General features: G+C 40.7%; 1 protein-coding gene across 7 annotated transcripts in view; it reads right to left on the reverse strand.

The window, feature by feature from the left end:
* Positions 1 to 27703, reverse strand: part of LOC149162279 (uncharacterized) — a 342764-nt gene that overhangs the window by 91742 nt on the left and 223319 nt on the right. For all 7 annotated transcript variants that reach the window (XM_089437188.1, XM_089437190.1, XM_089437185.1 and 4 more), the window contains exon 20: positions 1975 to 2152. In XM_089437188.1, coding sequence (XP_089293314.1) covers positions 1975 to 2152 — 178 coding nt within the window. The remainder of the gene's footprint in view (positions 1 to 1974; positions 2153 to 27703) is intronic.

Consider the following 27703-nt stretch of genomic DNA (forward strand, 5'->3'; position numbering starts at 1 on the left):
TTATCCCCAATCTTGGCACATGTAGCACACTGGTTGCTCGAAGTCGTTCTCCTGCTTCGGTTTGAAAGACTATAGTACCTCTTCCCACTGGGGTACACTTTGCTTTATTTCCCATGGTGATTTGAAAATTCATTCTTTCCTCCTGATAATCTGAAAAACATTGTCGAATTCTTGTCATATGTCAGGAAGCTCCAATGTCTATATACCAAACCTTAGAGGAGGCAGAGCTTGTTAGGCAAGCGACTTCTTCTTCCAATCTGGAAGCTAACAAAGAATAATCGTGATCCACATCCCTTGTGCATTCTTCTGGAAATATGCGTGAGTCCCTTTAAGTTGATGCCTCTGCATCATGCTCTTGACCCATAGTCGATTCTTCTGTTCTGTTGCCAAATCTTTGCTCTGATACCATGTGAAAATTTCTAAACTGAAATTCTACTGCAGCAACTAATCTATTTGACCTACTTATTCTTCACAATAAGTTATTTACGAAATCCCTTCGGCAAATATTAATATAAATTCTACTGCAATTATCATAATAATTACACAGAGAAAATACATGCACAAGAACCAATCACATCAAGACAGTTGTTTTTGGACAATTGTCCCCAGAAAAACCCAATGTGGGAAAACCGACGCAGCAGATGAGGGTTTTATTAATCTTCGGCAACAATCACTTTTGCAAGGAATGATTTTACAGAGAACCGAAAGAAAACACCTTAGACTTTCCCTTTGAAATTTCCTAACACTTCTCCCACTCCTGCGTCACTCTGTGTGGCTCTGAGTGGCTCTGTGTCCCTCTGCGTCAGCTTGCGTGAGGGCTACGTCTGTCCTCTGGACTGTGTCTCTCTCTGCATTGTCTCTCACTGTCCCTGTGTCACCTCCTCCTCAGTCACTGACTGCTCTTGATACCCTCCTCTACCTCCACCCTGCAACTCTCCCTCTGAAATCGATCTCCTTCACTTGAGAATCGATTTTCCTTGAAATACTGAGTATCTATCGGGTGTCTGCAAATGATCCTCAAGTCTTCTCTTACACTTTTCATGTTGATGAATCAACGACCGAGATTAAGTCTCTAATCAATTACTAAGATTAAAACAGACTTGATCCTCATCTCTTCGAAGCTTCTCACTCTTATCTTTATTAATACCCATTAATATTTTTATTTTCCTATGTTTAGACTTGGGAACCCTTTAAAAATATTAATTATTTTAATAACTCCTCATCCAGGTGGAATTTCTGTAAATAATTTATGGGTCTTGGAGATCTCATGTGCCTTAGCCTCTCCTCCATATTTCAAGGCTAGATCACATCTGATGCTACCAAAAATCAGCACTTAATGATTGAGGTTTAATGATCGTCATTAATTTAGTATTTACATCAATGTTTTCATGTTTTCTGCAGCTAATTTAGCATTATTCGTATTTTTTTAAATGTGTATGCATCAAAATATATTACAATATTTATTATATAAAAAACACTTCCTTAATACTTTGCTACTGGAAGCTTTTAAAATCGTGCTTCCCACTCCTTTTCCCCAAATCCAACAGTTTAGGTTAAAACCATGTACAAAACCATGGGAATTCGCAATGCCATCACTTCAAACAATTTACTTACAGAATGCATTGTTCTTTGACTAACAAGGCCAGCCCTACAAACTTTTAAATGTTTTAAACATCTCAACATTACGTCCACTTTTATGAAGTGCTATAAAAGTGTTTGCACCATGCAAGATTTAGGCATCAGTCGGCTACACCAACTTATGATGCTAATGTTCTACTTCATCATTTAACAGTCATATCCTAATTGATCCATCAGACTACAAACTAGCTAACCCTCGTGACTTAGAGATATGCACCCTTGGTCAATCCATATAAAACATTCAATTAGATAAGATACAAACATGACAATAAACAAAGAACACACAAACATGAGCACTAATTACACCAGGATTCGTTATGGAAATGCAAGGATTACCTTGCAAGGGTTTCAGACTGGAAGCAATTGTCAGATATAATTGTTCAATCTTTGTCATCATTTGACGCTGCCCACCAAATTCTGTCTTATTCAAAGTATCTGCTGCACCACTGAAAGCAGTGCAAATCACCTGACCGAGTAGTTGATTTGGTCTTAATGTTTCTAGGTAGTGTAGAACCTGACTCCAAACAACAATCCAAAAATTAGCACAGGAATAAGAAACATCAATAATAATGAGTTCAAAAGGTTCCATACAAGGCCATTCAATAAATCTACGTTCATCTCCCAAAATGTGTGTCACAAGGAAAATGATGTTAGAGGTACTAATCAAAAGAAGAAACATTTATTACTCTCGGTAGTATTAATATGAAGATATCACTTTGACTGGGGAACAGATCAGGACAAAACATATTCCATATTTTATAATAACCCTAGCACCAACAAATGATGATCACGCTCCTCATCAATTTTCAGGGTTAAGTTGATGGAAATTGTTTCACTACAGATACAAACTTGCCCAGTGAATTCTACTTTTTGAAATGTGCTAAGCAAAATCAGGAGAACACATAAGTCACATCCACATGTCAAGAACAATAATCACTGGTTTCCTATGGATCAATTGTTTACGAAACAAAACTATTTGGCAGAACCCAAAGGTCCTTCGAAAATAAAACATTTCAAAATTCAGTATGTTTTGTAATATTGCATAAAGAAAATCTGGCCACAATACTGACATAACAGATAAAAACTATCTAGAACCAAAAATGACAAATAGGAATACATAAAACGTTGAATTTGATGGTGCCTGGGGTTTTGAAACATGCTTCTAGGGGATCGAACTGCATATTAGATGGGGCAGCATCTTTCACACTTCAACTATGTCACCCCCTTTGAAAATGCATGGTTCATTTTGCATCTTCATGGGCCATTCTTCTCTCACCAGCACTGCAGGGATCATTGGAATCCAGAAACAGTTTGACAGAAAGCCTTATTCCTAGACCAACATGGAACACACACACAACAATTGAGGAAGGAAGCACCAGAGCATGATATAAAGCAAACAAAGGCATTAACGAATATCAAGGGTTGAATGGTCCATTCAAGGAGATAGCTAAAGCATGCTTGAGGTAAGAGAAAACCCTAACAGATGACTTTAGACACATCTGGAGGCATGTTTCACCTTCTGGGGTAAGGGAACATCATCTGCTGCTTTTCTAAATATTTGGAGGCAGACTCTCCACAGGAGTTGCTAAGTGGCATTATGATCATTTGCATTCATTCAAAGGCAAAAGCAGCTAAACATCCCCGACACAGAGGGCATCTTGGAGCATGACATATGGCAAACAAAATGGGCAAGCAAGGAACACCCTACTACCTAGCTTAGAGTGATGCCACATGGCAGTAGAAACAATTAAATGGTCAAATAAGGTGTGCTGATGAAAGGCATTCCACTCAATGGTTGAAAAGAAATGTTATTTAATTGCTTGATCAAAAATCTATTCCCTAAAGAACAGAGATCCTCTTCAATAGAACAATTAAAGCAAAGGACAGAGATCCCCTAGTAGGGTGCTCTCCTCCAGTTATCTGAATCATGTAGATCAGGGCATGATTCAGATAACTGGAGGAGAGCACCCTACTATCAGGGTCATAGCTCTAATTTATTATTATTTTATTCAATAGGGTTTAATATGAAAAGTATAAATAAAGAAGAGATTCATTTGCAAAAGTCATGGTTGGAGCTGTGGGAGGTTCCCTCCAAGGTTAGTTCATGATCTATCGCTGAATTTGTAACTATGGTCGGTCTTCATAATGTATATTTGGTCACTTGATGTATTTATTATTGTAAAGCATAGTTTAAATGCTAGAGTCAAAGAAAATGTCTTTTGAGTCAAAGCCCCATTGTGACATTTTAAAGAAGAAAATTTGAATTTTTTGAATAGTAATCTTTGGCTCCAAAATTTGTCAAGTTGGTCTCCCTCCAAGTCAAGTCAACCTAGGCAAAAGATACACCCCTTCGGCTAAGGTAGATCACTATATAAAGGCAGCTTGACCTCATTCTTCCACCACCAATTCACACTCTCTCAAGAAGACAAGGTTCTGGGCATCCTAGCAAAGATCAAGAAGGACAAGAAGGATGCATTAGCTCTCTTTCTCTCTCTCTCTCAAGCTTGCACATGTGCATAGATTCTCTCTCTGATGGTTCGCAGATATTTTTGGCAGTTTCTATCGCAGAAAGCCGAGTTTCTGAAGCAGTCACAGAAAGCCAAGTTTCTTAAGTTGATGCGGAAAGCCGAATTGTTGGGCAGATCAGTAGAGCGAATTGTTGGATCAGATTGGGAGGCTTGACTTGGAGCGCAAGACATGTTTGCCCATAGGTCTAGGTGTGTCTCTCGTTGAACAGAAGAATTTCTCTATTGAAAAGCTTGTTGGGTTCTTCCTCTTGGTTGGTTTTCCCAAGGTAAATCTTGTCTCTTCTTTGTGCATTGTGGACTCTACTGCTCTACTGTTCTTTATGGTTGAATTTCTGAAGTATAATTGTTGAATGATATATTAGAATAAAATAAAAGAAGATCAACATCAAAAGTAATTATCAGCATTTCAGAAATATTGTGCTAGTCTACATTGCACTTAAGAAAATCAACATGGGATCAGAGCTTTGGTGAAGAAAGGGACTTTGAGATCACTTTTGAAGAAACCCTACCATGAGATTATCATTGTTGAAGTCACTGTTCATTAGCATCCATGGCCTCCTCTATGAAATCTGAAAACAAGTTGGAAGGAGCCTCAAACTTTAGGGTTTGGAAACTTAGGGTCGATATCATTCTTGCAAAGAACAAAGTATTGGATATCGTGACAGGGAAAATTGTGGAACCAGCAGATGCAGTAGGAAAGAAGAAGTTTAAGGAAGAGGATCTCAATGCTATGAGCATCATTGTGGACTCCATTAGAGATAACCGTGTCCCCTACATTGCAAGGTTGGATACCTCTATGAAGATGTATGGTGCCCTAACAAATCTATACACTAACAAGAATGTTGCTCAAGCCATTAGTTTAAAGAACGAACTTTGTGATGTGACAATGACTAATGATGACACAGCTGCTTTATATTTTGTAAGGATTTCTCAAATAAAGGACCAAACTGCAGCTATTGGAGAAACAATTCCTAAGAATGAGTTTGTGACTACAACACTCAATGGTATTCCCACATCATGGGATGCATTTGCAACAGGTATCAGCAACAGCAAGGAAACACCCTCATTTGAAGAATTGTGGGCCTCTTTTGCTCAAGAAGAATCAAGAATCATATCAAGAGATAGGAAGGAAGAAGCTACTCAAGCACTTGCAGCTCGGTTCAAGAGAATTAGAGGAAAGAAGAAGAGTGGCTTTCAGGGAAAAGGAAAGAAGAAGGACATGCCAAGAATTCAATGCTATGGTTGTCAAGAATATGGACATTTCAAGAAGAATTCTGCTAAACTAACTAACAACAAAAGAGGAAAGGAAAAAAACATGCTTATGTAGCCATTGTTGAAGATGAACACCCAAAGAAGCCCAAAAGTGACAAGGACTTCTACTTTTCTGCTCTAACAGGTTCTATTGCAGATGATGATGACATATGGATGATAGATAGTGGTGCATCAAGACACGAAGATCATGGAAATCTTACCAGCATAATGGAAAAGAGGTTGTCTCAAAGGGTAGAGCTTGGAGACAATAATAGCTATGCAATCAAAGGAGTTGGAAAAGCATCCATAGAGTTGGAATCTGGTAATAATGTACATCTCACCAATGTTCTATATGGAGAGGCATCATTGACAGTTGTGTATATTCTCTAGAAGGAAGCTAGAGGTTGGACACAAGAGAATCTTTGGTTGACCTCTCTATATCCATGTTCTTAAGGATAAGAGGAACAAGCTAGAACCTTCAAGGAAGAAAGGCATATTTGTTGGTTACAGTGAATCATCAAAGGCCTATAGAATCTACATTCTAGAATCGCGAAGGATTGAGGTTAATTGGGATGTCACTTTCGATGAGAAAGTTGCATATTGGAAATCTACCGAAGTCTCCATGGATTCCTTAGATGAAATAAAGGAGGCTTCAAGAGAAGTGCATTCAAGTTCTATCGAAGGTCCTGTAGAGCTAGAAGGGCCTCATGAACTAGTGGAACCAATTGTTGTTCCAGAGATCATAAAAAGATCAGCATGGCCTAGATCTAGATTAGAGGAAGAAGAAAGGCATGCAAATCTTGATGGCACATCCAAATTAATTAAGAAACCTAAAAGGTTTTCCAGTTATACAGCTCTCATGACTAATTTGATTGATGCAGAACCTTCCACTTATGAAGAAGCAACTAGGCACCAAGTGTGGAAGGAAGTTATCAATAAAGAATATCAATCAATCATGAAGAATTACATCTGGGAGATTATGCCAAGGCTGGAAGGGGAGTATGTGATAACTTCCAAGAGGATACACAAGATCAACCATGTTGTAGATGGAAGTATTGACAAGTACAAGGCGTGATTCGTGGTTAGAGCATGCTCCCATAAAGAAGGAGAAGACTATGATGAGACATTTTCTTTGGTTTCCAAGTACACCTCCATTAGATCCATCATCTCTCTTGCTATTTCGATGGGATGGAAATTACATCAGATGGATGTGAAGACTGCATTCCTCAATGGTGTGATTGAGGAAGAGGTGCACATAGAGTAGCATCAAGGCTTTGAGGTGCATGGGAAGGAGTCTCATGTTTGCAGGTTAAAGAAGGTCTTATATGGACTCAAGCTAGCTCTAAGAGCTTGGTATGCTCACATTGACAACTATTTTACAAGATTGGGATATACCAAGAGTGATGTTGATCCAAACCTTTACTTTAAGGTTGTAAAGAATGCACCTCTGATCCTATTCTTATATGTTGATGACTTGTTGTGGGCAGGTGTCGAACCTTTGATTATTCAATGTAATAAGCAGTTGGCTTCTAAATTTGATATGAAGGATCTTGGGTTGATGCATTATTATTTGGAATTGGAAGCATCAAAAAACCTAGCGAAGTCTTCCTTGGTCAAGTAAAGTATGTGATTGAGATTCTTCAAAAGTTTGGTATGATGGATTGTCAGTCCATGGCCACTCCCATTGTGACTAACATGAAAAAGTTGGGTGGTTCTGAATGCATTAGGTAGACCCATCGATGTACAGGCAATAGATTGGTTTGTTGAAGTATTTCGCTAACACCAGGTTGGACATCTGCTTTGCTATGAAGACCTTGACCTAGTTCTAGGTTGAACCAAGGCTTGAGCATTGGAATGTAGCGAAGCACATTCTGAGATATCTACGAGGTACTGTGAACTATGGTCTGAGATATTTCGCAAACAAGGATGTAGAACTTCAAGGATACGCGAATGTTGATTGGGCAAGACTGTTGATGATAGGAAGAGCACTTCAAAGGTATGCTTCATTTTGGGCTCTGCCATGATATCATGGATGAGCGAGAAGTAGAGGTCTGTCCCACTCAGCATTATAGAAGAAGAATACATTATAGAAAATGAAATGTGTACAAAATCAATGTGGATTCAGAAGTTGTTTGTAGAATCATTTGATCAAGATTTGGAACCGACAGTGATATATTGTGATAATCAAAGTCGTGTGAAGCTTTTAGAAAATCCCATGTTCCATGACAGGTCGAAGCATATTGATATCAAGTACCACTACATCTGTGACATGGTACAAAGGAGAGCGATTAGGCTCAATTACAACTCCACCATTGAGTAGCCAGTTGATGTTCTAACGAATTCATTACCCAGAAACAAGTTTGTGTTCTTCAGAGGCAAGCTAGGGCTTGTGGAGATTGCCCCTCTCATTGAGAGGGAGTGTTGATATGACACCGGCATGGATGGACATTCTCCTGAAAGGGAAAATGGTCTGAGAGGCTCAGAGTGCTCCCCAGGAGGGGTGAGGAAGTGCTCTGCAGTAGGTGAGAGGAAGTGCTCCCCAGGCGGGTTAAGCGAGTACTCACCAGGTGAGTTGAGTAAGTTCCTCTTGTTAAATTTTCTGATTGTTCTATGTTGTATCAATTACTTTAGCGCAATTTACTTTTTCATTAACAATACATCCAATTATTAGCCGTATAACCAATCATAAATGTAATTGAAGAAAGACAATATATGCAGTGACAAAGAAGACAACAACACAACCATAAGAGGCAATAGATTGGTCCAAGACCAGGGAAAATCCCCACAAGGGGGAAACCCTTTCAAATCTTCTTCTTTAATAGATAGTCATAAAATGTTTTCAATAGAGAGTACAATGAGCCCCATACATATGTTTGCAGCGGATACTAATAAATCATATCTACAGATCTATATAACAGTAGATAAACCCAAATCTACCAGATCGCTGAAGCAAACTGAAAAACCCAAGAACAAAACCTTGGACGCTCTCAGCAAAATTGTCTGAGTTGAGTAAGTTCTTCTTGTTAAATTTTATGATTGTTCTATGTTGTATCAGTTACTTTAGCGCAATTTACTTTTTCATTAACAATACATCCAATTATTAGCCGTATAACCAATCATAAATGTAATTGAAGAAAGACAATATATGCAGTGACAAAGAAGACAACAACACAACCATAAGAGGCAATAGATTGGTCCAAGACCAGGGAAAATCCCCACAAGGGGGAAACCCTTTCAAATCTTCTTCTTTAATAGATAGTCATAAAATGTTTTCAATAGAGAGTACAATGAGCCCCATACATATGTTTGCAGCGGATACTAATAAATCATATCTACAGATCTATATAACAATAGATAAACCCAAATCTACCAGATCGCTGAAGCAAACTGAAAAACCCAAGAACAAAACCTTGGATGCTCTCAGCAAAATTGTCTGCGTGTGTCTAAAACTCTTTGGATGCTCTCTCTGCCACTATGTGAAGGTGTTCGTAGCTGCTCAGACGCTCTCCCTGCCACTATGTGAGGGCCTCTGTAGCTGCTCAGAGGTTCTCAAGAAGACCTTGTGCATGTGTCCGGGGTCAAACCCACAAAAGCTGCTCACAAACCCTCGAACACACTCTTCCAGTTGTTATGCGTGCGTAAGGGACGGCCTAGACACTCTCAACACTACTTTGTGCGAGCATCTGTGGACCGACACCTTCAGATTTGCCTCTGAACCCTTAAATGCTTCCTTAAGCCTTTGTGCCAGCGTCTAGGGCTCTCTGGACGCTCTCATAAGCCTATGTGACAGCCTCTACGGACTAAAATGCCCATTTTTGTGCCAGTGTCCGGGGATCAGAAAACCCTAAGTCAAAGTGAACCTCACGCCTTTGATTTCGGACCCTTGTGTGAACTTCTTCTGTCAAACTTGTGCAAACCAAGACAAAAGAGAAGAAAAGAAGATGTCTTCATCGTTGCGATGAAATGCGCTTGAGGTCACTTCTATTTATAGGCTTTGTTGAGGGTCTACATGGGGTTAAGGCCGACCTAAGCAATTACCCAGCGGTTAGGGCCAACCCACTCCATAATGCATGTATGAATAAAATAATTCAAAACTTAACTTCCACTTGACCAAATTGGGTGATCTTTAGGTCAAGTTTGGTCCTCTCAAAAAGAAGAATTTAATGCAAGCATCATCTTGGTCATCTGAGTTGTCCACTGTGGAATTTGACCCTAGTTACAAAAATTAACACTCCCTCACAACTACGAAGAATTCCACATGCCAATATATGCCAATTCATCTTCACATCATCCTATAATGCTTTGATTGTTTCTACTCAACTCTATCTGCTGAAACTTTCTCGAATCTAAAAGAAGAAGAATCAGGGAGCAATAGCTTCCACCCATACCAAGCAATACGATAATTCATCATACAAGGGAGCAAATCCTCGACCCTGGAATCTCATCAAGGAGCTTACCCTTACCCCGAAATCTCAAAAGCGGAGTAACTCTCAACCTAGTCCTAATGCCTACCAATCTTGCCAACAATGACTCTCAATAGTCATGTGGTTGAACACCTGCATCATAATCGCCTTGGGTTGTACACGCCCAAGTACACTCTCAACTCATTGGGAAAACGAGGAGCGGTATTCCCAACTGTTAGAAATAATACTGAGAGGGGGGCTGAATCAGTATTATCAAGTCAATTATTTTTCATTTCATAATCAGATTTGCATACGCTACTTCAGTTAGTGAAAATGGCGTATATACGCAACTACAGTTAAGGAAACTCGTGTATAACTTGCAGACTTGTAATTTAATTTACTCTTCAGATGTTGATCATTAATCTGTGTCAGAACCATATAAACAGTAACCAGGAACAGCAAACAGAACAGACAGTCACACACAAGAACACAAGATATAAGGTGGAAACCCAATGTGGGTGAAAACCACCTCCTGCTGCAATTCGTCTCTATCTTCTTTCAATTAGAAACTTCTTTTAACAATGGATCTATACTAGTGCACTCTTACACTAGTACGCAGGCTTCTACCTGCAAAAGGCTACAACCTTCTCTCGTTTTCCAGCTTCTCCTGGAAGGGAGTTACTATTATCACCCCAAGAAACTCTCCTAGGTTGTATATCAGAGATGCTCGAGAACATTACAAACTCAACAAAAAGTTGGATAAATGGTAGATGAATGAAAGAAATGCTGCATATTCAAGCCAGATAACCACTTCTACTATGCTTAACCCCAGACATGGGTGAACACCTCCATACTACAAGGCTTTTAACCACCAATTACTCACAGTTTGAGATAAAATGTGAAGATGGAGAAGATTGATCACACCAGCAGATACACAGGACCCTAAGATGGCCAGTTGCAACCAGTTAAAAGGTCTGTTGATCTATTTCTTAATGCACAGACAGGAAGACAGCTCTTTAGCATTAAAACAATAGAAACCTGCATGCAAATTCAAAGATACAACTAAATTCTAACACAGAGGTGGGATGACAGCCCCTCTAATGCTAAACATTAACAGCACATGAATAAATGCAAACAGGCACAACCTGGAACAAGAAGAAGAAGTGGACAGTGAGCAATTAACAGCAAAAGAAGCTTGCATTAGCTGAAAATGAAGACCAGACACTGCAGGTATCACAGCAGTTACAATCTCCAGAAGTTGAAACTTACAGCAAGATAACACTCATCAACCTATTACATCTTGTTTTTTTATATATATAGAGTATGTTTACAAAAAATCTCTATTAGGCCCATGCGTGGAGGGGTCATAACTAACCACCAACCGTATTTACAATTAGATATGAGTCTTTTGCTACAATCTGAATGTTTTAATGGACATAATGACATTAACTGGTACTTTGTTGTCCTTCACAAACAGATGAAGTATTAACTGAATAAATTTCCATAACTGCTGCATGGTTGAACTGCTCGAGGCAGTACTTTCTCATCCTTGACCGTGCTACTCTTTAACTGTGGTAACTGAGGAATTCATGCACTGAAAACCGGATCATCTCTTGCTTCTTCGCACGCATGAAACAGGTCGAAAACACTTGAAAATCCATTGAAAATGAATGAGGAGCTAAGAATGAATGCTAGTCGTCGGATCACTTAGATGGACGGCCGAGATCTGTTGGCGGGCAGCTTTGGGAGAGAACAGGAGCGCGATCGATTATAGGCCGTCGGATCTGACAAATCGGACGGTGGAGATCGGATCTAGGGGGCTTTCGGGAGGCATGTGAACAAATAAATGATGGTCGTTGGATCGCGGCGGGAATGATCCAATGACTGACAGGAGGCGGAGATGGACACAGGTTAACGGGCGGGGAGCCATACCGGAAGGGCGGTAAGCGGTTTCCCTGCACCGCTCTTTGGGAATGGCAGTTTACGTACAAGCAGGTGCGATCCAGTGAAATAACGCCGCGTGGCAGGCAGGTCGGCGGGGAAAACCACTCTCCCGCAGGCTAACAGTCGCGCGGTTTACGGGGTGAAGGCTTGCGAATACCGTCAGATGATAAGGCGGGATGATCGGACGGCCGAGAGAAAAGGCACGGTCAACGCACATGTTTGGTTGAAATAACAGGTGATGTGACAGGTAAGGGGTCTGCCGATAGGTTATGTTTTGACAAATGCGCATAGTTATAAGTGTTAAAACCTTTAGCGTCGGGGACTAAACAAAATGGTTTATACATGGTTTATAACGGGTTTATACAAATTATCGGGTTTTATAAGGTTTTTAAACATAAATGAAGCCTGGGAGCCCGAAAAAGGGTTTATGAGGGGTTATGGGAGAAAAACAGGGATAAAGGGGGTTTAAAGGGGGATGAAGAAAATTAAGAGGAAGGGTGAAATGAGGATGGCGGGAGCTATAAAGGAATAATGCCAATGAAGGGAAATGACAAAATAAACAGCTGCAAACCCTCTGCAACCCAAACCAGCACTGTCTGACCTGATTTAGTCCATCAAATGCTCAGACATGTAGCAGCGCTAACATTTGGCTCCTTCTGGGAATGAGATCCTCCCTGTGAGGTCTCAAGAACCTGCAGATTAATGCCTTTCCAGCTGAAAACAAGTTAACCAAAATTCCTAGTGTTCCATTGGGCATGGAGTCTACTGCAACTATACTAAAGCTGAATAAAACACAATATTTACAACTTTTAAGGCCCAAAGACCCTAAAACACAATAATTTTCAGAAAACGCCCATTAACTAGGCCATTAAAAACTAGTTCTCCTCCCATACTTTTTAGTATGAAGGTGTTATTCCCTTGAATCTGAGAAATGATGAAAGGCCCTGTCCAGAAAGCATCAAACTTCCCATGATTGCCTTTCTTTTTCTTTAGTGCATCCCATTTCAGAACCAAATCTCCAACCTGAAAATTATTTGCTTTCGTCCCTTTGTCAAAAGCTTCCTTGATCTTTCTCTGATGTGTTGCAGCCTTTTCCACCAGCTGTTCTCTAATCTGATGTAACTCTGTCAAATCAGTGATCCTTCTTGCCATGTTTTCTTCGTCATTCTGCTCTTCTTGAAGGAATCTTGCCACAGGAAGAGTTAACTGAATTGAGAATACAGCCTCAGTGCCATACACCAGCTTGAATGGAGAACTCCCTATGGATTTCTTAATGGTCACTCTGTCAGCGCACAGTGCATACTTGAGCTTTGAATCCCAATTCTTTTTATTGTCCTCTAACAGCTTTTTAATTATACTGATCAGAATTTTATTAGAGGATTCTGCTAGACCATTTCCTTGAGGATAATATGAAGTGCAATGAATCAATTTGATGCTCATTGAATCACACATTTCCACCAGTTCTTTTGTAATAATTTCTCATTTCCCACCCCGGTTTTCAGTTTCACTTTATTTCTCCAAAATAGTTAAATGCCCTTTCCCTTATCCATACATTTAAAACTGAAAATTAAATTTTGTTGAAAACACAAATTCTGAAAATTTTACAGAATGTTGGAAAATGCAGAAATATAAAAATCAGCACATATAAAGAGCCATTCAACACATTTATACACAGTAATTTTTTGTCAAGGTGACCCTGGAAAAACTCCCTACAACTCTTGGGGAAAACCAGTTCGAGAGCTCCTCCTTATTTCTGAAAAATGCTTTTTACAGTGAGAAATATTCAGCAAAAAATCAGCAAGTAAACTTTTACAACTTAGCTCGTTTCCCGTGCCTCACAGCCAACAGGAAAAACTTGCAAACAACAAACTCTAAATAGCAATAAATGTTGTACGTCCTCCTCGATTTCTGTGCCAATTTTCAGCCTTAAATTCTGTTGTAGGATCTGCCTTGGAAAATCATGCAAGCTGCCAGAAATTTTGCTGTACGATTTCCTCGATTTCTGTGCCGGAAACTATTGTACGGCCTCCTTGAAAATCGTGCCAGCAAACTCAGATTTCTGCTCCTCGATTTCTGTGCAAACTGCTATACGGCCTCCTTGAAAATTGTGCCCAAAAATCTGCCTTTCACTGTATGCTAACTCAGTTGTACAGACTTGCTGGAATGCTGCCTTGGAATGTATGCCAAGCCGCTGCTTCCTCTTCCTCCCTGTCCAGAAATCTCCCTTGCTCTCTTTCTCTCCTTCTCCCAATCTGCTCATGAAAGAATGAATGACATTTTCCTCATTTTCCTCCTTTAATCTAACCCTAAGTGACTTTTGGGTTATACCTAAATCCAATGGCTGAAATAGATTGAGATCTACGGCTGAGATTAAATGCTCATTTAAATCTCACTTTCTATTTTTTAATTCACCCCACTTTAATAAAGACCCACTTAGTCATTTATTTCCAAAGTCACTTTTCCTTTCTAATTTTACATTGACTTTATTAAAGTCACTTTAAAATTAGATTTTAGTAACTTATCACTTAAAGTCACTTTAAAATTAGATTTTAGTAACTTATCACTTAAAGTCACTTTTAAATTAGATTTGACTTTATAAAATTATAAAGTCACTTTAGGAGAAAAATTAAATTCTTTTGGACACTTTTCCCTAGGCCAAAGATCAAAGCCTTAGGGAACCACCTGTCCTCCGGTACCAAATTTTAACACTCCCTCTTACTGAGGAAGGTGTTCCTCACCACACCCATCTTGTCTCTGAAGTAGTCATGATTGCCCCGTGGTAAGGCTTTGGTAAGAATATCTGCAACCTGCTCATCAGTGGGAATATACTCAAGCTTCAGAGTGCCCTTCTGAACACAGTCTCTGATGAAATGATATCGGATCCCGATATGCTTTGACCTGTCATGAAATACTGGATTCTCCGTGAGTTTAATGCAACTCTGATTATCACAGTAAATCACTGAAGGTCTCAACGGCTGACCAAATAAGCCAAACAACATCTTGCGAAGCCAGATGGCCTCACAACTAGCTAGACTCGCTGCCATATACTCTGCTTCCGCTGAACTCAATGCTACTGACTGCTGCTTCCGGCTGAACCATAACACTATTGTTGAACCCAACCCAAAACAACACCCTGAAGTGCTCTTCCTGTCAGAAGCATAACCTGCCCAATCAAAATCAGTATAACCTGCCAATCTCACTCCATCCCCCTACCTGTAGTCCAGACCATAATCCACTGTCCCCTGCAAGTACCGCAAAATGTGTTTTCCAGCCACCCAGTGAACCTTCCTAGGCTCACACATAAAGTGACTCATCATGTTGACTGCAAAACAAATATCTGGTCTAGTGTTAACCAAATACATCAAGGAACCAATCAGCTGCCTGTACAATGTGGGATCCACCAACTCAGAATCTGAAGCATGAAGCTTCTTCCAGTTGGTGATCATCGGTGTCGACATGGGTCTACAATCCTCCATGTGGAATCTGCCAAGGATGTCCACAATATACTTCCCCTGCCCCAGAAAGAAATTCCCCTCCTCTTGCCACACCTCCAAACCCAAAAAGTAATGCATCAAGCCGATGTCTTTTATCTCAAACTCCACCGCAAGATCTCTCTTGCAGTGCTCTATGAGTCTCTCTGCACCTGTAATGACCAAGTCATCCACATACAGCACCAGAATGAGAGGCTCCTCACCTATCACAATAAAGTAAAGGTTCGGATCCGCCTCACTCTTTGTGAAACCCATCCCCTGCAAGTATGTATCTATCCTGGAGTACCAAGCTCTGGGAGCTTGCTTCAGGCCATAAAGGGCCTTCTTCAGTCTGCACACATGGGACTCCTTCACATGCACCTCAAAGCCTTGTGGCTGCTCAATGTACACCTCTTGTATGAAGCCATTGAAAAATGCAGTCTTCACATCCATCTGGCGGATCTTCCAACCCATCACTGCTACTATCGATATAATGGAGCGGATCGAAGTATATCGAGCCACGGGAGCGAAGGTCTCCTCATAATCAACTCCCTCTACCTGGGAGAAACCTCTAGCCACAAACCTCGCTTTGAATTTCTCAATGCTGCCATCTGCAGCATGCTTTACCTTGTAAAGCCATCTGGAAGTAACCACGGATTTGCCCTCAGGCCTCGGCACCACCTCCCAAACATCATTCTTCATAATAGAAGAATACTCCTCCTGCATGGCCTCTCTCCAGACCTGCTGGCTAGCTGCCTCCTCATAGCTAGAAGGCTCAGAGTCAAGGATGCTGGTAGCCATTGCCATATAGCTACAAAACCTCTCAGGTGGTCTACTCTCTCTGACCGGCCTCTTAGGCACAGCAACAGATGTGGCATCTCTCAGGGTGTCCTGAAGCCACTTGGGCTTCCTCTTCCCTAAGCACACTTCTCCCATTGGAGAATGAAACTCCTCCTCATCATCATCAAGAGCCTGAACTCCTGACTGTCAATTGTCCTCCTGCCTGCACCTGAACCTGTAAAAGTTGAGGTACCGTGTAAACTGTCCATCAGTGGACTCCCTAGTGAACTGCTCTGTGAACTGTTCTGCATGCTGCCCAGAGCACCACCCCTCTGGCTCGGCGAGCCACTGCTCACTGACAGACCTGACATCCTCATAGATGTACCTCCAGATCCTCCTGATCCTTGCCCACTGGATCCCTGTGACTGACTCAACTGTTGTTGAGGGTCTGGCTGATCCAGATACTCTAACTCCCGTGACCTCCTAAAGGCCCTGTCCTCCTCGAACTTCACATCCCGCCTAACAACAACTTTCCTCTGTGCAGGAATGTAAATCCGAAAGGCCTTTGAGGTCTCACTGTAGCCCACAAAGATACCCTTCTCTGCAGTGGGCTCTAGTTTGGTCCTCTTCTCGTTGGGTATGTAGGAGTATGTGATGCACCCAAAGATACGAAGATGACCAATATCAGGCTTCTTCCCAGAGAAAGCCTCCTCTGGAGTAATGTGCCCCAAGGCATGATGCGGACTCCTGTTCTGCAAATAAACAGTTGTGTTGCAAGCCTCTACCCACAAGAACAATGGCAACCCCTGATCATGTAACATGGCTTTGGTAGCCCCTACGATGGATCTGTTTTTCCTCTCTGCAACCTCGTTCTGCTGGGGGTTGTAAGGAACAGTGAACTCCCTCCTAATGCCTGCCTCCGCACAATAGTCAACAAACTCTCCAAGGGTGTACTCTCCCCATTGTCCGACCTCAGGGACTTGATCTTCCGGCATGTCTGTGTCTCCACAAGAGCTCTAAACTCCTGAAACCGCTTGAAGACCTCACTCTTGGTCTTCAAGAAATAAATCCAGGTCCTTCTGGAGTGATCATCAATGAATAAAACATAGTACTCATATCCACTCAAGGAAACATGAGACATCCGACCGCTCACATCGGAATGAATCAAATCAAGTATCCCAGTCGCTCTGTTGTCACTGCTGGGAAAAGGGGATTTGGCAAACTTGCCCATCGCACATCCTCTGCAAGTATCAAACTGATTAGTATTGAAATCTGGCACACCTGTAGTGATCTCCCGCAATGTCTTCAAGGCTCCATGATACATATGCCCCATCCTGCAGTGCCAAATCTCACACAGCTCAGTACTGCTAGCTCTGCTGTCGATACTACTGCTCAATGTCAAAAGAGACTGGAATGCAAACTTGTACACCTTTGCATGGCATACACCTATCACTCTAGCTGAATCCGTGGGAATGCCCCTAGGATACATCAACACCTGTCCTCCCCTGAACAGTACCTCATATCCTCTATCCTCCAAAGCTGAGACGGATATGAGGTTCTTCCTCATCCCTGGCACATAAAGAACATCTAACACCTTCAAGGGAGGTTTGGACTCCCTCTGAAATGTCAGTGTCCCCACACCGACTGCTCTAACAACTCTGTCATCACCGAGTACTACCTCTATATCAGTGCCACTCTCTGAAAGCTCTGAGAAGTACTCACGGACTCCTGTCATGTGACGTGAAGCCCCACTGTCCACATACCAGATACCCGAAGATGCTCCGCTAATCAAGGGAGAAGCATGCTCCCTCTGGACCTGTGTGGCAAGTGATCCTGCACTAGAGGACTCATACGCAGTGAACCCAAACTCCCGGTCAAAACGAACTGCAAAGTCCTCAACCTCTACTGAAGTTGCCACGCTCTGGTTCTTCCCCTTCTTCTTCTTCTCCGGACACACAACTGCATAGTGTCCCATCTTTTGACAATTCCAACACTTCACCTTGGAATAGTCCTTCTGTGTGTTACCCTGTTTACCTTTACCTTTTCCTTTGCCCCCACCATTGCTTGTGGAAGCCTGCTTCTTCCCTTTGCCTTTCTTGCCTCCTGCCGACAGTGCTACATCCTCATCCTGCTCAACTAGCTTGGCTGCCCCAAGCTGACCTTTCCTAATCTCTGTCTGAATGCAATCATCCCAAAACCTCTCCCATGTGGGAAGGGTCTCACGTGCACAAACCCCATCAGCAAAGTTCATCCATGAACGGGAAAGGCCATTCACTGCAATCCACACCGACTCAGTGGGTGGAATGTCCTCTCCAACTACTACCAACTCATCTCTCACATTAGTAATCTTTGTGAGATATCCAACTGCACTATCATTGCCCATCTTAATAGTCTTCAGCTTCTCCTTCAGGACCATTTTCCGATTCTCATTGGTACTCTGGTAGAGATTGGACAATGTTGTCCACATCTCATGGGCATTTCTCTTTCCTCTCACATGAGGAATGCAATGGTCTTTGACTCCGTCTAGAATCAGTCTCTTACCCTTGTTGTTCTTTTTATTATACTCAGCCAACTGAGTAGCATCAGTAAGCACAACAACAGGGTTCTGTGTGGTATGCACCATGATGTCCCAGACTTCTGCCTCCTCAAAGATACTCTACATTCTCTCCTTCCAAACGTTGTAATTTGTATGCCCATCCAGCCTATCCTCCACCCTCAATCCTAATGACATCCTGCTATCCTAAAACTGAAAAAATAGCACTGCTGTAGTAAAGATAAAACTGTTGTTTGTGAAAAATCAACTTGCTGGAATTTTCTGAGTGAAAAATCAGCAGGCTGTAATTTTCCTCCTTGTTGTCCCAAACTGCACTTCAGCACTCAAGCTCTGATACTGTGTAATAATTTCTCATTTCCCACCCCGGTTTTCAATTTCACCTTATTTCTCCAAAATAGTTAAATGCCCTTTCCCATATCCATACATTTAATAACTGAAAAATAAATTTTGCTGAAAACACAAATTCTAGATTTTTTATAGAATGTTGGAAAAAACAGAAATATAAAAATCATCACATATAAACAGCCATTCAACACATTTAAACACAGTAATTTTTTGTCAAGGTCACCTTGGAAAAACCCCCTACAACTCTTGGGGAAAACCAATTCGAGAGTTCCTTATTTCTGAAAAATGCTTTTTACAATGAGAAATATTCAGCAAAAAAATCAGCAAGTAAACTTTTACAACTTATCTCTTTTTCCGTGCCTCACAGCGAACTGGAAAAATTTGCAAACAGCAAAATCTGAACAGCAATAAATGTTGTACGCCCTCCTCAATTTCTGTGCCAATTTTCAGCCTTAAATTTTGTTGTACGGTCTGCCTAGAAAATCGTGCAAGCTGCCAAAAATTCTGTTGTACGATTTCCTCGATTTCTGTGCCGAAAACTGTTGTACGGCCTCCTTGAAAATATGTTGTACGACCTCCTTGAAAATCATGCCAACAAACTCAGATTTATGCTCCTCGATTTCTGTGCAAACTGTTGTACGGCCTCCTTGAAAATCGTGCCCAAAAATCTGCCTTTCACTGTATGCTAACTCAACTGTATGGGCTTGCTGGAATGCTGCCTTGGAATGTGTGCCAAGCTGCTGCCTCCTTCTCCTCCCTGTCCAGAAACCTCTCTTGCTCTTTTGCTCTCCTTCTTCCAATCTGCGCATGAAAGAATAAATGACCTTTTCCTCCTTTTTCTCCTTTAATCTAACCCTAAGTGACTTTTGGGTGATCTCTAAATCCAATGGTTGAAATAGATTGAGATCTAGGGCTGAGATTAAATGCTCATTTAAATCTCACTTTCTATTTTTTAATTCACCCCACTTTAATAAAGACCCACTTAGTCATTTATTTTCAAAGTCACTTTTCCTTTCTAATTTTACATTGACTTTATTAAAGTCACTTTAAAATTAGACTTTAGTAACTTTATCACTTGTAATCACTTTTAAATTAGATTTGACTTTATAAAAATTATAAAGTCACTTTAAGAGAAAGTTAAATTCTTTTGGACACTTTTCCCTAGGCCAAAGATCAAAAGCCTTAGGGAACCACCTATCCTCCGGTACCAAATTTCAACATCTTTTGCCCTAAATGCTGCTGCATTGTCTATGACTAATTTCTTTGGACAACCAAATCTAGTGAAGATGTTTTCTGTCAAAAACCTTATGACCACATTATGATCAGCCTTCCTTGTAGGGACTGCTTCAATCCATTTGGTAAAATAATCAGTGGCTACCAATATCCATTTATGCTGGCCGCTGGAATGTGAATTGATTTCTCCAATAAAATCCAAGCCCCACTGCTGAAAAGGTCCTTTTGCAACTATTGGTTTTAGGGGCAGGGATTTCAACTGTGGTTTTCCTTCAAATCTTTGGCACCTGTCACAAGATTTAACAAATAAAAATATATCAGAAAATAAAGTGGGCCAATAGTACCCAGCTCTGAGAATTTTGTGTGTTGTAGTCTTCCAATAATGATGCCCTTCACACATGCTGTTATGAAACTGTTGCATAACTTCTTCTGATTGTTCTTTGTCCAGACACCTCAAAAATATTCCAGATGGATCCCTCCAGTAGAGCAAATTTTCATTGATACAATATTTTGCTGCTCTAAATTTTAAAGTTCTAGCTTGACTTTGAGTAAATCCTAAAGGGATTTCTAGCTTCAACAAGAAATTAATTGATTCGGCATACCAATTACATGAAGCTAGACTCTCGGCCACTGACTGCTTTCTCACTGTTTCAGCTGTTTTTTCTTTCTTCTGTCTGACCATTTTTTGCAATTGTGCATAGGAAATCAATATCTAAAGACCTGCAATTTTCTTCAGCCAATAACTTGGCAAGCCCCTGACCTCTGAACAGCTTGGTGGGCTTCAACTCTATATTAAATTCTATCATTTTTGAAATCCATTTTGCCCTTCTTCCATCAACATCAGGGTGTGTAAGGACAACTTTTATTGCAGCAGAGGGTACATATGCAATTATTTTTGAATGCAATATATAAACTCTAAAAGCCTTCAAGGATTTAATAAGAGCATAAGCCTGCTTTTCAATAATATCATACCTCAGTTCAGCATCCCTCAAATTCTTGCTGAAAAACGCTACTAGATGTTCTGAACCTTCTTCATCTTGCGGTAATAAAACAGCTGCAATGGTGTCTTCAGAGACAAATGAAAAAAATATGGAACTCCTTGCTGTAATCTGGACTTATTAATGTGGGAGCCTCCATAATAGCCTTCTTAATGGACTCAAAAGATTGTCTTGCTGTATCAGTCCATCTTACCTCTGATCCTTTCTTCAACATGGAGGTTACATGCTTCACCAATTCTGCAAAATTCGGAATAAACCTCCTGACAAAATTAATTTTGCCCAGAAAGGATTGGATATCTTTCTTTGATCTAGGGACAGACAAATTATGTATTGCTTTGACTCTTTCTGGGTCAATCGAACACCTGCAGCAGACACAACATGTCCTAACAGCTTGCCTTCTTCCAAAGCAAATTGTGATTTTTTAGGATTGACTGAAATTCCAAACCTCCTGCACTTCAGAAACACTTTTTTCAAATGATGTATATGATTTTGATGGCCGTTGGAGTAAATTGTTATATCATCAAGGTAGATGAGGACAAATTTATCCTTCTTCCCCACAAATGCTATGTCCATAGCTCTCTAAAAGGTGGCTCCAGCATTCATCAATCCAAATGGCATTTTGGCATACATAGAAGTGCCCCAAGGAGTGGTGAATGCAGTCTTTTCTTGATCATCTGGGTGCACAGCAATCTGATTAAAACCTGAGAATCCATCCAAAAATGACATCACTTTGGCACCTGAGACTTTTTGCAGCGAATGCTCCATCTTTGGTAAAGGATAGTTGTCTTTCTTGGAGCATTTGTTTAAATTTCTGAAATCAACACAGTCTGATTTCTCCACTCTTCTTCCTCACTACTACCAAATTGGCCACCCATTTTGAATATCTAAGAGGGACTATGATCTTGGCAGGCAGCAGTTTTTTAATTTCCTTTTCAATCAATGGAAGAAGCATAGGATTTATTGGTCTCAGCTTCTGTTTGAAAGGAATAGTGTCATTTTCCAGAGGGATTTTATGCTGAATTATGCTCTTATCATAAGTTTTCATGTCACTATACTCCCAGGCAAACACATCAGCAAATTGCCTCATTAAATTGCAGTATTCAGCACTTTGATCAGCAGACAAATGAGTGGACAAATTTACATATTTAGGCTGACCTGGACTTCCTATATCATGCTTACAAACTGCAGATTGGTCTTCTTTTTGGGCAGCTTTGTAAGGCACATCATTTTGGTCAAACAGTCTTTCAAGAGGAATTAGGCCCTTAGGAATATGATTGCTAGGAAGCTGGACTATGTTGTCTTTACCAATTTTATTTCTAAACTGGGGTTGGTGATTTTCTAACAAGGCATCATTCTCTTGGTCAATTTGCATTTCTGAAAATTCATCAATGACTTGAAGGAACCTATTTATCTCATCATCATCATCAAAAACTTTCCAATGATGGACATTATCAGGCAAGGAAGGTCTGTACTTCATTTGGACTTCATAAAGTAGCTTGGGAGGCATGGGAGGTATAAATAGACTAGCAAACACAGCAAGGGAATCAGCAAGCTAATTTTGGGCTCTAAGAATATATGAAATACAAAAATAATCAAAAGAATCTTTGATTCTCCATACCTCATCTCTGTATGCTTTTAGCCTTGGGTGCTTTGCTTGAAATGTTTTATTTACTTGCTGAATAATCAGATCAGCGTCCCCAAATACCTTTATGTTCCTGATTCCTCTGTCTTTTGTTGAATTAATGCCCAACAACAAAGCCTCATACTCTGTTATGTTGTTTGTGACTTGGAAAATCAGCTTAAAAGACAGTTGAATGCTTTCTTGTTGTGGAGATACTAGTACCACCCCTGCTCCTGCAGTCTCCCTGGAACATGCTCCATCAAAGAACATCTCCCAAACCTGACTTCCTTGCTCTTCCTCGGCCTAAACTGTTGGTTTCCTAATCTGCAATGAGGCCTTCTGAGATTCTTCTATTTGGAGAATACATGCTCCAAAATCAGTGTCCACAGCATATATAGGATGATTTGTAGGATTCTTTTCATCACTGATGATGTATGCCAACTGTGCTTCTCTGTACAATCTCCTGCTTTCTCCTCCAAAAACTGGGACAGTGGCATAAGATAGATCATTCTGTAAGGTCCCGCCTAGTCTCTTAATCCACCCTCTGGATAGCAGCATGCCAAACTTAGGAGGGACATCTGCTATCACAATATCCATCATCATACTCTTCATGGACAGCTAAGTTAAGGTAATGGCCAGATCTTTAATCAATCCAAAACATTTCACCTTCCTTGAATCAAAATAAAATAAATCATGATAGGGTCTGGTGATATCAAGGCCTAACTCTTCCATGACAGCTTTAGGCATTAAATTATCGTTGGCTCCTGTGTCTAGCAGGTAATTATGGAGGATTTTATCATGAATGTTTATCATTAATGGTCAATGAGACATAAAAAGATGGAGAATTATTATCAGCAAGTTCAATCATAGGGCTAAGCACAATGGCAGGCTTGTCATCTTGCAAATTAACAGAGTCGGTGAAAGTTTGTTTGGTTTCAAGCTCAAGGGCTTCAAGGATAGGCTTCCTAAATATTTCACTCTTCACCAACTCAACCAGAGGCACAGATATCTTCAATTTCTGAACTTCTGACTCAAAGCTGAAAGAAGAAGATGACTTATCAGAACTTTTTACATCTTGAACTGGAGCTTTGAGGATGACTGGATCAGCTGTTGGTCTTCTTTGCTTGATATTTTGAGGTTCTGTTTGGACAGCAGCTCTAAGGGGTCCACCGATAGGTTATGTTTTGACAAATGCGCGTAGTTATAAGTGTTAAAACCAATGTTGTGAAAAGCGCGAGCGGAATTAAATCGGCGTCGGGAATGAAGCGGAAAAAATCGGAAAAATCGGGAAAAAAGCGTTTGGTACAAAAATATTCATTTTTTTCATTTTTTTTTAATTTTGTTAATATCTAAACCATCTACAACATAAAATAAATACATTAACACATAAATATGATAAGAAAACTAATATATAAGATGTTTAATATCATTTCTAGCGCTAAAATCACACATAACATTGAATCATGTCCTGAATAGTAAGTCCTGACTCCTGAGTCCCAGCTCAGCCTCAAAATATCAACAAAAAATATGATAATGTATCTCATCATGTCATAATGTCATAGACTCATATACAATAAAATGAAAGTCTAATCCTATTGATTTCCTCTGCCCCTCTTGCGAGAAAATGTCACAGCTTCCTCTTTCCCTCTAGATGTAGATGCTGGTGCCTGTGCTGGTGGAAATGGCAGTGGAGTCTAATGTGCTCTAGAAGCTAAAGAACTAGAAGTATGAGCTACAGGAGGTAGACCACGTCCTCTACTGGTGGTAGTGGTAGCCCGGGCAGGCGGTGTCACCTCCTCCTCCTGCTCTTGCTCCTCCTCCTCCTCCTCCTCCTGCTCCTCGCCCCCTCCACTACATCCTGCACTAACCAATAATCAGCAGAATCCATGAGAGGCCTCTCGGCCTCAACCCTCCATGCAGCAGTGGTGTCAATCCCATCCAATGAGATGACATCCACATCAGGTGTCCTCTCAAGTTGCCTCACCCACAATCGAAGATTGTAGTAGACGTAGACCATGTCATTAATTCGTTGGGACTCCAACCTGTACAAAGATCATGAAATAATAATTAATAATTAATATTATAAAAAAATATTGTTTAATGAATTCAAAAATTTATTTGGAAATTTGCAATATTTTAAATGTTTAAGTGTTAACCTGTTGCGCTTCTTGTTGTATATTTTTTCAAATACACTCCAGTTGCGCTCACATCCTGAGGAGCTGCATGTTTGGCTGAGGATGCGTACGGCAAGCTTTTGCAAAAGGGGTACTCTGCCACCATACATCTTCCACCATGCATCTACAACAAAATTACAAATAAAATTTTAAATAAACATAAGAAAAAAATGGAATTTGAAGAGACAATGAAATTTGAAACAAAGTTACAAACTAAAAAATACCTAGCATTTTAATCGTCCTATCAGTGACAGCTATCTCAAAGCCAAATGTGCCACCTGCCATCTTATATGTCTCAATTTGTTTAGAGATCTCTATACGTTGTTCTGAAGATCGCACCATCTTCTGGACACAGGATAAGAATCCATCCATGATCTCAGCATCAAAATCAAACCCACATGCATAAGAAAATGCAGGGTTCAGGAAAAGCCCAGCAGCATGAATAGGACGATGGAGTGTGTTGTTCCATCGCTCATCAATCACTCCCCATAGAAGGAGTTGTTTCTGAAACCCATACAAATAGCCCATTGTGGGCTTCTCACCATCAACCAACCGAAGAACCTTTACCAAAGGTTCAGTAACGACGCACACCTCCTGCACTCCCGCCCAAAAGTCTTCCTGTTATGAAACTAGTCTGCATACGGCCTCTCCTTCTGGTTTGCGGCTCATTGACATAGCACACCACTCCTCTGAAAGAAACATTCTCTTCACATCCCACATAGAATTCACGAGGGATTGAAGAGATATGAAACTCGTGGCAAACCGTGTAATGGCAGGGCGCACCAACTCTTTGTTGTTGGTGAATCTTCTCATCAAGCTAAGCACAGATGTATGATTATATATAAATTTTGTGATGCTTTTTGATGAGTCAACAATATCTTTGACAAAGGGAATTTTCCCTATGTCCTCTAACATCAAATCAATACAATGGGCAGCACAAGGTGTCCAAAATAAAGTAGGATGCCTGTCCATAAGCATTCTACCAGCAGCAACATAATTTGCAGCATTGTCCGTTATGACTTGGACAACATGTTGTTCACCCACCTCCAAAATAAACACATCCAGCAAATCACATAAAGTTCTTGCATCTTTGATTTGATGAGATGCATCAACAGATTTGATAAACATAGTCCCCTTGGGACAACTAACCAAGAAGTTTATAAGGGTTCTCCCCTTTTGGTCAGTCCAACCATCTGACATAACAGTGCATCCTGTTTGTGCCCATGATGCCCTAAAATCCTCCAATCTTTGGGTGCAGTCACGCTTTTCATCTTGAAGAATCCGGCCTCTGAAATCATGATAAGAAGGGATTTTGTACCCCGGGCCAACACTGGCAATAGCATCAACAGTAGGTTGGAAAAATGGATTATTCCTTACAATGCTGAAAGGAATATCACTCCAGAGGAGAAATTTTGCCATCAACCTGTCAGCTTGTTCTTTTTCAATTCTTTTTAGCATTGAACCGATAGATGGTTGTGAACCAGGTGTGGTTCGAGGAACAAAAAATGATGATGCAGCTACCGCATTGACTGATGTTGCAATAGAACCAGTGCCACTTGGCCCACTTCCTTCAGCTGACCTTTTTAGTTGCCTTTTGAGTTCTTCTTTGGCCTCTCTAGTGTGCTCTAATTCTCCCAATGCTCTCATGGCTCTTTGGATAAGTTCAGGATTTGTAGTTATACAGGGGCCCACATCATGTCCAGGGATTTGTGCAAGGTGAAACTTCAACCTGTACACCCCCCCGCATATGTCCTTTCCACACAACTTGCAATTGAAGTTTTGTCTATCATTCGGAGCTTTAGGTTCACCATATTCCCAGAAAGGATCCAATTTCCTTAGCATGTTTGTTTTTTAATTTTGAATTTGCAAACCTATGGGAAAACAAGGATTAGAAAATAGGAATTTAGGATTACCTGTTTGAGCGTTGCCCCTTATTTGGAGGGGCCACATCCATCTGTCCCAGTTGCTCTTTGAAGACCAAACATTTTCCCTTTAGTAATGCCTTGGTGACAATATCTGCAATCTGTTCATCTGTCAATATGTGATGGAACCCGACAGCTCCTCTCTGCACCATGTCTCGAATAAAGTGATATCCAATCTCAATATGTTTGGACTTGTCATGGAACACGGGAATTTCTACCAAACATATTCCACTCTTGTTGTCGAAGTATATCACTGTAGTATCAAGGACCTGCTCAAATAGCTCTCCAAAGAGCTTTCTCAATGAAACTAGTTCGCAGCTAGCCATGCTAGTGGCAATGTATTTTGCTTCGGCAGTGCTCAATTCTACATACTTTTGTTTCGTGCTCATCCAAGATATCATGGCAAATCCAAGGCTAAAACAGCATCTAGATGTACTCTTTCTGTCGATTATATTTCCAGCCCAGTCAGCATCAGTGTATCCATGAAGTTGAACATTTCCAGCAGAATATTTCAGGCCAAGTGTGATCGACCCATGCAAATATCTCAATATGTGTTTGGCAGCTATCCAATGTGTGTGGAAAGGCTCAGTCATGAATTGACTCAATGTGTTTACTGCATAGCATATGTCTAGATGGGTGTTCACAAGGAACATCAGAGCCCCAATCAGTTGTCTATACTTGGATGGATTTTCCAAGTCTGGTCCTACAGCTTCTCCACATAACTTCTTGAAGTTCATTTCCATTGGTGTAACCATGGATTTGCATTCAGTCATTCCAAATCTTTCCAGCAGCTTCACAACGTATTTTCCTTATGAAAGGAAAATCTCACCAGGCCTTTGCCA

Source organism: Pinus tabuliformis, chromosome 5_2 (assembly GCF_031772625.1).
Source record: "Pinus tabuliformis cultivar Carrire ecotype Pingquan chromosome 5_2, CPIR1, whole genome shotgun sequence".
NCBI classification, from domain to species: Eukaryota; Viridiplantae; Streptophyta; class Pinopsida; order Pinales; family Pinaceae; genus Pinus; species Pinus tabuliformis.